Source organism: Gracilinanus agilis, chromosome X (assembly GCF_016433145.1).
Source record: "Gracilinanus agilis isolate LMUSP501 chromosome X, AgileGrace, whole genome shotgun sequence".
Lineage (NCBI taxonomy): Eukaryota > Metazoa > Chordata > Mammalia > Didelphimorphia > Didelphidae > Gracilinanus > Gracilinanus agilis.
This window is the reverse complement of record NC_058136.1, coordinates 18,859,516-18,872,382: the sequence shown is the minus strand read 5'-3', so window position 1 is coordinate 18,872,382 and position 12,867 is coordinate 18,859,516. Positions and strand designations below refer to the sequence as shown.

The 12,867-nt window shown below is 36.4% G+C and overlaps 1 protein-coding gene across 1 annotated transcript in view; it reads left to right on the top strand.

Annotated features, from left to right (window-relative positions):
• The window catches only part of LOC123253516, a 47,020-nt gene extending 34,462 nt beyond the window's left edge, over nt 1-12,558 (top strand). The window contains exons 8-15 of the mRNA XM_044682698.1: nt 1,744-1,800; nt 6,575-6,618; nt 6,771-6,825; nt 8,237-8,323; nt 8,576-8,664; nt 9,693-9,757; nt 11,780-11,873; nt 12,408-12,558. Of these exons, the coding sequence (XP_044538633.1) occupies nt 1,744-1,800; nt 6,575-6,618; nt 6,771-6,825; nt 8,237-8,323; nt 8,576-8,664; nt 9,693-9,757; nt 11,780-11,873; nt 12,408-12,558 (642 nt within the window). The remainder of the gene's footprint in view (nt 1-1,743; nt 1,801-6,574; nt 6,619-6,770; nt 6,826-8,236; nt 8,324-8,575; nt 8,665-9,692; nt 9,758-11,779; nt 11,874-12,407) is intronic.
• Nucleotides 12,559-12,867: the final 309 nt, after the last annotated feature.

Here is a 12,867-nt window from a genome sequence, read left to right as displayed (position 1 = left end):
CCCCCTATTGAATTGAATTCCTGGTACTTTGTTAAAATCTTTTCTTCACATATCCTGTTCTCTCTCCTATCTCGGTTATTTGTCCTTCCTCCTATTAGATTGTAGCTTCTTAAGAGTTTGGCTAGTTTCATATCCTCAGTACCTAGCACAGTGCCTTCTTTGTACCTAGTTGGTTCTGAATAAATGTTTGTTGAACTAGATCAAATCCTTTAATGCCCAAACTCCTCCATGAAGCCTTCTGTGATTTTTCCCTAATGCATTCCCTATTTCCCCCTCTGATCTCACATGTTTTGCTTTGTACCTTTTCCGTCTTGTATTAGTTTGTATTTTCAACCTTTGTGTATACCCTCTCTTTATACTGACCCCAAGCTCTGCAGTGATAAGGAGAACCATTTTTTCTCTAAACTTAATTATATCATTGCCTAACAGTGCTCTGCACTACAATGAGAATATTTATTTATTGAATTATCTTGTTGCTGACTAGAAAGCAGTATAATACAGTGGGAAAAGAGTTCTGAATTTGGAGTTTAGAGGACCTGTGTTTAAATTGTGCCTTCTACTAGATAGATTTCTTGAGGGTACAGTCTTAAGTCCTAATGATATTGGTGCATCCCTCAGCATCTAGCATATTGCTTTGTGGTCTGTATTCAAACATGTTTTGTATTTTTAATTCAGTCATGCAGTCCATCTTTAGCTATTGATTAGTGTTCACAACAGTCTAGAGCTTGTTCTTGTTTCTTCCTGCTTCTTGCCCAGCTTCTGGGCCATAGACTTGCCAAGTAGGCCAGGCAAGCCCAAGTCCTGTCACTACTCGTGAGAGCAACCCAGTGCTCCAGCCTCACTTGTTATCTAGTTGGAATCTTGACCTTCTTTGTTATGCTGGTTTTGTTCAGCTAATTTGACCATAATAAAATACCAAAATTACTGCATATTTTGGAAGCCATGTAGTTTTGTTATTTTCAAATATATTAATACTAACTTGGTTAAGTGTTGGCATGGTAGAAAATCCTTCAGTTAAAGAACAGTAGATGGGAATGCTTTTTAATCAATATGTAAATAATATTCCTTCTACAGTGCTTAAGGACACTTAAACAATTTTGCCTCTTAAGAGGTTAAAATATATCTCATGAAATTTTGTTTCAATGTTATTTGCACTATCAGGAAAGAATTTGTTTAGTAAGGATAAACTTAAGTTTTGCATGCGCGCGCGCGCACACACACACACACACACACACACACGGATTGTCACAAAATCTGAAATAGTTGAGCCTTATTTGAATAACTATTTTTTTTGTTTTATTTATTTGACCATCTTTCTAAAGTAATCCTAAATGGATCCTAGACATTGTGCTAATATAGCATGAATTACCTCATCTTGGATTTTTCTTCATACTCTCATTAACTTCTTTAAAACTATCGAATCATAATTCCCATAAGAGTCATTCTGGATGAGAAGTCCTAAGTTGTGATTTGTACCTTGCAAGGAGTGCCCACACTGAGATCACAAATCCATCAAAGTCTGAACTCAGATTCAGGTTCTGCGACTTCCAAGCCATTTCATTTCATCACTCTTTTCTATTAATATTATAGCATTCTTTTCTGCCCCATATTTCCCAGGTGAACAGTTCCTTTGAGCTGTATTGGAAACCCTAAATTTTTCATCAGTATAAATTTTTGTTTTTAATGTGAATTAAGCAGAAACATTAAAAACAAATTTGATTTCTTTTCTTTATTGTTTTACAGTTGCCACCATCCTCTCCTCTTCGAATCCCTAGTAGCCGGATTCATCAGATAAAACAGGTAAGAAAAAAAAATTGGGGGGTGTGCTTTGAAAGAACTGCCCAATCTAACACCAAAAGGTAAAGTAAGCTGTCTAATTTCATTCCTATTATGTGGTGATGCTATTATAAAAGATCATTGATAATTTAGATTTTCAGTTTAGGAGTGACATTTGGAAAATAAATTTTTTCTTCTTTTTAAAAAGTTTTTAGAAATTTTAGAAGTTATTAGTTTCAAAAAATAATGTAACTATTTTACATATTGCCTCATTCTCTCCCCAAAACTCAGAGGGTTGTTATTTAGAAAAGCTTCATTTTTATTTATAAAATAGGTATAGTCATACTCACACCTGATTATGCCTTTTTTTTTTTTCTTTTTTTAAAATCGCAAATCGTGACTTAATTGTTCACAGGGCTTCCTTTGTGTTATGTTTGTTTCCTTGTTACTCTAAATTCAGGAATTTAGTATAAGGTATGATTCCACATTTTATGGCATTTTGTTTGGAAAGAAATACTCAAGACCTCATTGTGAGAAATGATTTAGCTTTTGGGGCTGGCTATCAGACTATATCACTTCACTCACACTCTAGCACACCCTTGATACCTGATAGCATAGCATAGCAAATCTTCTCCACCCCCCCACCCCTGCATTTCTCCTATACTATCCTCTCCCAAAAGGACATGATGATAGCATGTCCTCTCTGTGTGGATAGGTGTGTATCTTAAGTTACAAAGATAGCTTACAACTGCTGTCTAAGTAAACCTTTTTTTTTAAATCTCTGAAATTTGTCTATGCCCTCCCCTCAAAATAGTATAAACGTGTGTTTTTTGGTTATTAGTCATTATATATGTGTATTATGTATAATAACATATGATAATATGTAATGAATAATTTATCTGTTATATGTTATATAATGTTATGTGTTCTTAGTAAAGCTCTGAGAAAAGAGTATTTTATCTATAGCTAGGGATATAAATATTAAAGCAAATTATCTATATATAATGTTTGTTACTTTTTAGAACTACAGAAAAAAAGATAAGTTGAGCAAGGAAAACAGAAATATATCAGCTCTCAGTCTAGCTACTGATTTAATGGGAAAATTCGGATTTATTTTCAGCAATTTAATTTTCTGATCTTTTTTCCCTAGTTGCCCATTTCTTATTTCTTTATGTCTGGTCTTTAATTGTAACTTCTTTTTGGCCATAGAAATTAACCTTTTAAGTTCAAAATAGCGTTCCATATTGTAATATTGTAATATTGCAATATTGCCCCTTTACATTCTGAAAATGAAACCCAACAGGCATTATGTTAACCTTTGAATCTTTACTTGGATGTCTTAAGTGTCTTTGGAGAAACATATCACTAAACAGATTTATTTTTAGAAGAATGAAAACAATTTTCTTTAGTAAATTATTCCTCCAAAAGGACATTTTTGTTCATATATACATTTATTCACACATATAGAGGAATCGGTATCCCCTAATAACTATTCTTTCCTAGAAGTTGCTAATAGCAACATTACAAGGATAAAGAATATCTCTCTTCATTAGGTAGGCCATCTCAAGTGGGAATGAAACATAATACTTTCCTTCCATATTATGTATCACATAACACCTCCTCTATGCCTTCCACATACCTTTTATTTATGATACTGAAATTATAAAATACACATTTACAAATTGTCTCCTTTTAAAAAAAAAAGGAATCCTAGAAGGATTTAGAAGGAACCTCAGAAGGTATCTAATTCAACAGTCCCCTTAGGTGGTCGTTTAGCCTCTGTTTGAACACCGCAGCTCATTATCTCATGAGGCAATAATAACTACAGGAGAAGTTTTCTTTAAACTCAGCTGAAAATAATAAACTGTGAGTCCAGAAGGATGAAGATGAAATATAGTACTCACATCCTGATGGAGAGAGGTGATGATCTTCAAATGTAGAAAGCAACATTTTGGGACATGACTAATGTTGAAATTTGTTTTCCCAGTCTATGTAGTTATGAGGGCTTAATTTGGTTTTGATTTTTCCTTTTAATTTCATATGGGGAGATATGGAGGGAATGGGAGGGATAGGTTAATAGAAAAGTACTTGTTAGCTGAAAAATAAAAATAAGAAACTAAAAAATATAGATTTTTAATAAATAGCTGAAATTTACCTGTAACTTAACACCCTACTTTTAACCTCTGAAGCCAAGCAGACTAAACTTAAGCCCTCTAATGCATTTGAGCCCTTCAAATGTTTGAAGATAGCTATTCATATTCTCCCTTAAGTCTTCCCTTTTTCAGGTTAAAAGATCCCCTAGTCCTTCAGTCATAGAACATGATTCCAAATTCCTTTATTCTCAGTTACCCTTTTGGGATATGCTTTGATTTGTCTATGTCACTCCTTAAAATATGGCGCTTTCTATTATAAACAATTTTGCAGGTAACAAGTATTTTTCTATTAATCTGCCCCTCCCATTCCATCCACATCTCCTCCATTGCAAATTAGGGATGATGCTGAAGAGAATGGGATCAAGGTTAGAAAACTCCGCTGATCCCAGAGTCTTGTGGCTTTTTCCCACCTTACCTAGATAACACAGTAATTTAACTTTTGAAGGGAATGAATCAGGCACAGACATGGTCATAGTCTTGAGGCTGTTTGGACTTATTCTACTGGGTCCCAGAGGATAGAAGTAGAACCAGTGAGTCAGAGCTACCAAAAAGCAGATTTAAATTTCCTTTAAGGAAAAAGCTGAACTAATGAAGTGCCTGAAAGTGGGAGAGGCTGCTTCAGGAGGTCCTTCCTTAGATGCCCACTTATCAGGCATGTTCTTGGGCATGAGGATGCTTAATTCAAGTACCATGTAGACTAAATGGCCTCCAAGGGCCCTTCTCAATTTTCAATTCTGGTTCTTTGACTCAGTGATATAAACTGACTTTATGAACTCAGTCTCTTGGAGAGCACTTGTGCTAATTAGCAGACAGAAGCTTTAGAAATTCAATGGTAAGGAGCAGTGCTAGAGCCTTAGGTTTTATGGCTATTTCTTTCCCTTTATAATTATGCCCGAAATGGGATCTTTTATTCTTTTCTTTGGACTTTGCCTTTGCTGTGTACTTTTTTAAAAAATAGCACAGAAAATTGTGACAATGTGACAGAGTGGTAAAAGCTCTGAACTTAAAGTCAAAAGAATTGGGTTCTAGGCTATACTTTGCCAGGTACATGGCACCTTTGACAAGTCACCTAACCTTTCTGAGCCTCAGTTGTCTAATCTGTATAATGGAGATAACAGTTGCCCTGTTTACCTCAGCCTTTTGTGAGGATCAGCTGGCATATATAACTAGGAAATTTATAAGGTGCTTTATAAGGTAAGGTGGTATACATATTATACCACCAAGTATTTTAAGTATTAATCATAAAGGATTTAAAAATCTTATACTCGGAAAGGAACATTTTAAGGAGTTTTTTTTGTTTGTTTGTTTTTTTGGTGTGCTTTCCTCATTGATTTTAAGTTCCTCAAGATCAGGCACTGCGTAGTATTCACCTTTGTGCCAAACCTCCTTAGGACCTAGCAAAGTGCTCTTTCCACGTAGTTGAATCTGTAAAAAATCAGTTGTTGAATGAATGAATTATAAAAATTGGGCCTCTCATCAGAGGAAAGATGTTCTAAAATAGTAAATCAAAGTAGATAATAGTAGTTACAATTAATATGAAAGGATTTTTTTAAACTTTATTGTTTTCAGATACCAATTAACTTCCTGCTTCTCTCAAATTCTCCATTACTATTAATGGAATTAACTCTCACCCAGTCACACATTGAAAATCTTGGTATCATCACGATTCTTCCTCTCTTTTCATCCACTACATTATCCAACCAATCACAAAATCTCCTCTATTCTTTCTTGGCATCCTCTGATTTATTCTTTTGTCTCCACTCCCACTACTCATGTCCCTTATGTCTTGGATTACTCTCTCTATCCGTTTTTTAGTTATTCTTTCTGTTTCTAGTTCTTTCCCTGTCCCTCTGGCCAAGCCATCTTGCATACCAATACAATTAGCATCATTGCTAATGTTCAGGTGTTTTCAGTTGTATTTTCAGGGGTATTCTTTAATTTGTTTATCTCATTTTTATTATCACGCAGAACACACTTCCACATTGGTCATTGTTGTCAGAGCACACTCATACAAAACCAAAACCGTTGGAAGTATTCTTGGCAAAGATTCTGGAGTGTTTTCCCATTTCCTTCTCCAGTTCATTTTACAGATGAGGAAACTGAGATAAAGAGGGTTAAGTGACTTGCCCACATTCAGCCAGCTAGTAAGTGTCTAAGGCCAGATTTGAACTCAGGAAGATGAGTCTTCTGACTCCACAGCTGGCACTCTATCCACTGTGACACTTGGCTGCCCTGCTACTATAATTATTCTGATCAAAGCTGACATTGTCTGCCTATTACCTACTGAATGAGATCCCAACTCCTCATCTGACATTCAAAGCCCTTCATGATTTGGCTCCACCTTGTCTATTTAACCTTATTTCTTTCCACTTAGTAGTACAAACCTTAAAATCCAGACAGGCCAGTGCTCTGCTTCTCAGAGCTTTTTTCATGTTGTTCCCAGTGTCTTGCTTCCTTTAAGAAGCCCTTCATGATACTCTTTAGTGGGGATTTTCTTGCAAGTTTCAGTGTTAAGTAAAAATATGAATACTTGTTCAAAGATTTTTTGTCTGTACCACAGTAAAGAAAAAGATGATGCATTAATATTAAATAAAGCTTGGTAAAGATTTATTGCATTTAGGTTAGTTATTTTTACTCTCCTTCAGGAAGAAGGGATGGATATGCTGAACAGGGAAACTGTGCATGAACGGTAAGTACATTACTTTTGAATTACAATGTTTTAGGATGGTGTTTACTTCCTGGTACATTTGTATCCAATCTTATTTTTATCTTTAAAAAAATTTTTAAAGTCTCAACTGGCATGGCCAAGCATGATTTTTTTTTCCTTTTTTTTTCTCTTAGAGAAATTCAAACTGCAATGCAGATAAGCCAAACATGGGAAGAAATTCTTACCTTGGTAAAGTATACTTCAACTTTGCAGAAATTTTTAAAATTTTGTACTTACCAAGATGTCATTGTTCCCTGTTTCTGCTTTCTTATTTTAAAACCTTAAATTCTCATTGGTAAAAATTAGGATGAGATGTACTGGAACTTAAAATGCTTTTAAGAAAAAATATTGTGTGGTTTAGCCATAAGATTACTCTCTACTCTCTGAGAGTTGGCTTCAAAATAAATAATTGCCTGGAACAAAACCACCACTTTGTTTTTGGAGCACTACTTGCTTTCAATGCTGGGATTCAAAAAAGTCTAGTCAAAATTCTTAGATGATAAAACCATCCAAGTTCTCCCTTTCTCTCCTTAATTAGTTAACTATTGGACTTTAAAACCACTGATGGTAGATTTCCTGAAAAAAAAAAATTTTTTTTATATCCATAATACATACATGTCCCCCATTATTTTAGCATATACCTGCCAATTGAAAGAGATTTAGAACTTAATTGAAACATTTTTTTTATGAAGGAATTTAACTCCTATGTACAGATTACGGTAGTTGAACGATCAACTATTTTCCAGAGTAGTCTTGATTGACCAACTGAGTAAGGATGGAACTGACTTTTCAGATTCTTACTTGACCTCTCTTTCAGAGTCTTAAACCCAGTGACTGGAAACATGTTACTAGGGAAGATGGTACTTATTTTCCTAGATATACTGGAATATTAGAGTTCTCAGGTTATCCTTGACAATTCTAGTAGTTTGGCTATTTAGACACAAATAGACTTTGAGGATCTCTTTGCAGCCTGGCATTTCCATGCTTTGGTGCTATTAGAACTTAGAGCTGGTAGTTTAGAGCCAAATTTCAACAATTAGGTGAATTCAGTCATTTTAGGCATCATTTAAGAGAAAAGAGCACCTAGAATGCATGTCCAATTTTCTTGATTCTCCAAGGTGAATAGTATGGTTACAAATTCTGAATTCTTCAGGCCATTTTTTTGGGGGTGCGTTTAGCTGCCATTGTTCCTGCTTCCCCACTGGTACCCAGTTACAGCCATTTCCTAATTGATGTTACTTTCAGTATAGTCTCCACTCAGATTTAGGGAAGAATGATGATATTCCCTTTTTCTCCAATATCTTGATACTGAACAGTACCAGCTCTGCTGGAGCTGCAATACAGCTACTGGAAACTTTTGGAAGTTCATAAAACTAGTTCTTCCACAGCATAAAGAGATATCATCTATGTCAGTGGAACTAATTTTGGTATTCCCTGCCATGGCATAGAGGTGGTGGAAATTCTGGGCTCTTTCAACCAGTGAAACAGCAATAAAAGGTGCTTCTCCCCAGCAGCAGCAGCCACAATCCAATATTTCCTCACTTCTATCATCTCAGTTCAACTCTCAGTGATTTAATTGCATACTGTTCCATTTACCTAGAATGATGATGGAGAGAAGTCATCTCCAAGGCGTGTTGATTTTATTCCAGTTTCTCCTTCTCCTTCACCCACCAGGGGAATTGGAAAGGTAAGAGAGTGAAGCTTGACCATGTGCCCCCTAATATTCATCCAGTAAGTCAGGAAAACACATACCTTTTAAGCATGTGCTCTGTCCAGCTCACCCACCATGGGGGACAGCAGATAAGCTGAAGCTTAGGAAACCTTCTGTTTGGTGCCCCTAGTTTCAGTCAGTTTCTGTAACTATAGAGAATGTGATCTGGAAGGTGGCATGTCATGTCTTCTTTTTTAAAAAAACTCTGCTGCATTTTGGTTATTTTAGCAGTGCTATTCGCCTTCACTACAGACTTTTGTTGCCAGCAATGGGATGCCTCCTAGCCCTATTCCTAGCCCGACTAGACGATTTGCTACGTAAGTTCACATTATATGAGAGTGCTAAATTGATTCTGAATGAAATGAGTTTCTTTTTTCTGGACCTAGGAAATTTGAATAGTGTCTTCTCATAGTTAAATTAAAATGTTCTTATTTTAACGGTCATTTCACATATTATGGAATATCTACCTGAATAGATACATATTTGTACACATGAGATTGTGCCTTGGTATATATTGACTCCCAAATAGAATTTTCTCAATACTTTTTGCAAGTATACCCTCTCATCCAACTATAAACGTGCCTATGTGCAAAGCGTTTATGATTTCATGAGCATCTGACTTCTGATGTGGGAACTCCTTCTACTAACCCAAACTGAAAATTTAAGTCCCAAGATTTTGGAAACTAACTAAACTCATCCTGTAGCTGCTGTTGGATATATGAAAAAGTCATATTTAATACAAATCTGAGTGGGCCAGTACATATCCAAGATTTAGATTGTTGGTTACCTGTTTAGTAGAGAAGTCCTAATGAGTTGCCTGAAGTCACTTTATCTATAAGTGATTGCCTTGGCTCCCATAGCTCATAACTGTTAGAAGTGGAATTTGAACTCTCCAGTCTTCCTGATTCCAAGCCATTACTCATGCTTCCTCTATCTACATCTGGGTCTGTAGTAGCCCTGTGGATTAAGGCAGAATCACAAATTGGACTGCCTAACTCTACATTCATTTGTCCAAATTTAGGAAGATTTTCCTGGCTGGAGAGCAGTTAGAAGTATGTCTCCTACTAGGTTATTCCTATTCCCATCCAGAATTAGGGCAGAACAATTAGAAACTTCTGCTGCTGTGCACTTAGGATTGGAAAGAAGTTGGGCATGGCTTCTGAGACCTACATTTTGTGACCACATTTTCTGGTCTAATGAGTTGTACCAGCTGGACCTGGTTATTCAAATCCTTTCTGGGAGTAGTTATGGCCTCTCTCTGGGAATCTTGTAGACTTCTGATCACAACTGTTGACCTATGCATAGAGAGGCCTGGTAATAACAAATATGATTCATATTACATCAGCAGGAGGAGTCAGAGTCCCATCAACTGTATCAGACCAAGTGTGCTGGGACCCATAAAGAGAAAAGGTACTGTGTCTCTACGGGAGTTGTGGAAATGGGATTTATAAAGTTGTATTTTTTTAACATGTAGTCTAAGTAATAGCTTGCGCTTACATAGTACTTTGCAATTACAAATGATTTCATATACATTCTCATTAAATTATTATCAAGTAGCAGTTGGGATTAATTTTTTTCACTGACCATGTGACATTTGATAGATATTGGAATACTTCACAATTTAGATTCAATTCAGTAAGAATATTATTGCTTTTTCTTTCAATGATTAACTTGGATAATATTAAGATGTGGCATAAAGTTTTAAGTGGTCAGGATTGTAGTGTTGGTTTTTACCCCTAGTTTTTAAAAGGTGGGATGAAAGGAAGGAGGGCATTGGCTTTGGGATGATGACCTAAGCAAGAAGAAGGTGCTTTTTGATCCAGTTCTGGCTCATCTCATTCCATCTCTATTTGACCTTGTTCTTCTCTCTACTTGCTTAGCGAATGAAACAAACTGCATATTTAGTAAGAAATTTAATTTGCTGGAGTGAGATTGTAAAAATGGGAGAATTGAAGGGGTCAGAAAGGAGAGAACAGGGGCAGCTGGGTAGCTCAGTGGAGTGAGAGTCAGGCCTAGAGACAGGAGGTCCTAGGTTCAAATCTGGCCTCAGCCACTTCCCAGCTGTGTGACCCTGGGCAAGTCACTTGACCCCCATTGCCCACCCTTACCAATCTTCCACCTATGAGACAATACACCGAAGTACAAGGGTTTAAAAAAAAAAAGAAAGGAGAGAACAGAACCACAGCATGCTTTCTTCTCTCAAACATAATACATCTTGGATTAATTAATGTGACAGCCTTCCAGCATAGCATATTTAATTAAACCAAGACATATGCATTTCTTTGTAATTGCCCTCAAATTATCAAAGACTGAGCTATGGATATAGGCCTTTTTTTTCTGGAGCTGTCCATAACTTAGATAGTTGGGTCAGTGTTATGCAGAAGTGGCAAGCCTAGGCGTCATAGAGCACTTGAAGTATTTTTTAACATATTAAAAATATGTGCTGAAGTTCAAAATTTTAGCTAAACTGAAATCTTTCCTTTTAGGAAATTGAGATTTTGTCACCTTGGGCATGGTATAATTAGTTTCTCTTTAAAAGCTGCTTTTACCTGTTACAGAAGTGAACATTCACTCAGATAATCAACTCCATAAAAGAAGTTTGGGACCCTACCACCCAAGTAAAAGATAGAAAAAGAGAACAAATTGGGCTGTGGTAGGCAAGGCTTTCAAGCTAGAAAAGAGACCCTTACAAGGTCAAGAGAAACTCTTAGGAAGAGGATCCGAACATAAGAAAGCTGTACAGGTGGAACTAAACAAAAATTGGCCATTTTCATTGAGAATAAGCTTAAATGAACAATGTGGCTGGTTTATTTATTTATTTGAGATCCTGGCTTTCCATCTTAGAATCAACACTGTGTATTGATTCCAAGGCAGAAGAGTGGTAAAGACTGAGCAGTGGGGGTCGAGGCCAAATTTGATCCCAGAACCTCTCATTTCTAGGCCTGACTCTCAATCCACTGAGCCACCTAGCTGCCCCTGCTAGTCGGTTTAGAAGGGTTGCCTTACTAAAGAAAACTGAGATCTTCTTTGAACATGAGTTTTTCTGAGGTCTTTTAATGTATAGAAGACTGATTTTCTTTAAATGGTAAAAGTATGGTCATGTCTGAGGGTGTGGGTAGAGAGGTAGCTTCTGACCCTCTAAAATGCATAGTAATCATCCCAAGGAAGAGCTATAGAATCTTTGTCCACATAGATATTTAAAGAAAGAAAAAAAGAGGTGGCCTTTGGTTCTGGATGACTGTATAATCCTGCCTATATACAAAGGCTCTTTGCCTCACCTCACATGTAATTATATGATCAGAAAGCACTGGTTATCTTAACAATTCTTGACCATAAAGTTGCATTAACACACTCTTTTGGTTTGAAAATAGGATCCTTCCCCCCGGCCCCCAGGTGTTTTCAGCTGACTTTGCCACCATGATTCTTTCACAGGTGACATGGACAATGAAGATCAGCCAAAGAGATTCTTTCAAGGCACCAGTAGCAGTCTGCTCTCTCCTGAAGCTCCATCAATTCCCGACATGTGGTAAGTGATTTAACTCTGAGTTTTCAGCATTCATTAAGTTGTGTATTGCATGGCTTTATTAAGGCTTCATTTGACTTTTGTAAATCCTCTTAGCAGTGCCAGCTTTGGCTCATTTTTTAGATGTTAGCATGCTCATTGGAAATTGATTCATTGATTATTTTGTATACTTAGCTGATGTTAGTTCTTAAGCATGTGCATATGTGATATTGATTTATAATGGGTATGGTTTTGGAAGTGGGGCCATAAGAATAGATTGATATATGGAACACGGGAGAAGGATGGTTATATACCCCAGGGAGAAAAAAAACAAACCAGGCTTCTCTCTACTTAAACTATAACAAATAGTAAACTTAGTTTAATGAAAAAGAGAATTTTTCTTTGTTACTCTTGACTATCCACATGGTGTTCTGAAATAGTAACTACCATGACTTCTTTGCTGTAGATGGTCTGGTCATTTGCAGACTTTTCTCCTGCAAAATGCACATTCAAATCTCTTGACTTCTGTTTAAAATGGGTGGCCTTTTCTTCTCTCAGTCTGCCTTCAGATGCTCTTGATGGAAACAACAGCAATGCTGGATCTTCTTGTAACTCACCAGCTAAAGTCAGCACTACCACCGACTCTCCTGTGTCGCCCTCTGACTCGGTCTCTCCATTTATCCCCGTAGATGAGCTTTCATCTAAGTGATTCACCACTCCAAGACTTGTTTTTCTGAAGGAGAGAAAAATCCAGTTGGGGCAATATGGTAGAATTGTATGGCGCGATTTGGGCTATTTCCTCTTTTATATTTTTCCTCTTAGGATTATCAAAAAATGTTGTTGTTTTAGAGACCTTCCATATTCAGTTCCTGAGGATACACTTAAATTCAATATAGTCATCTTTTCAAAAGTGTCTTTGAAATGAGGAATATGTTGATGCTATAACCATACATCTTTTAAGCTGCTAATATATCTCTTATACCTATGTCATCCCTTGATTTTTTTTTTAATGAGAGTG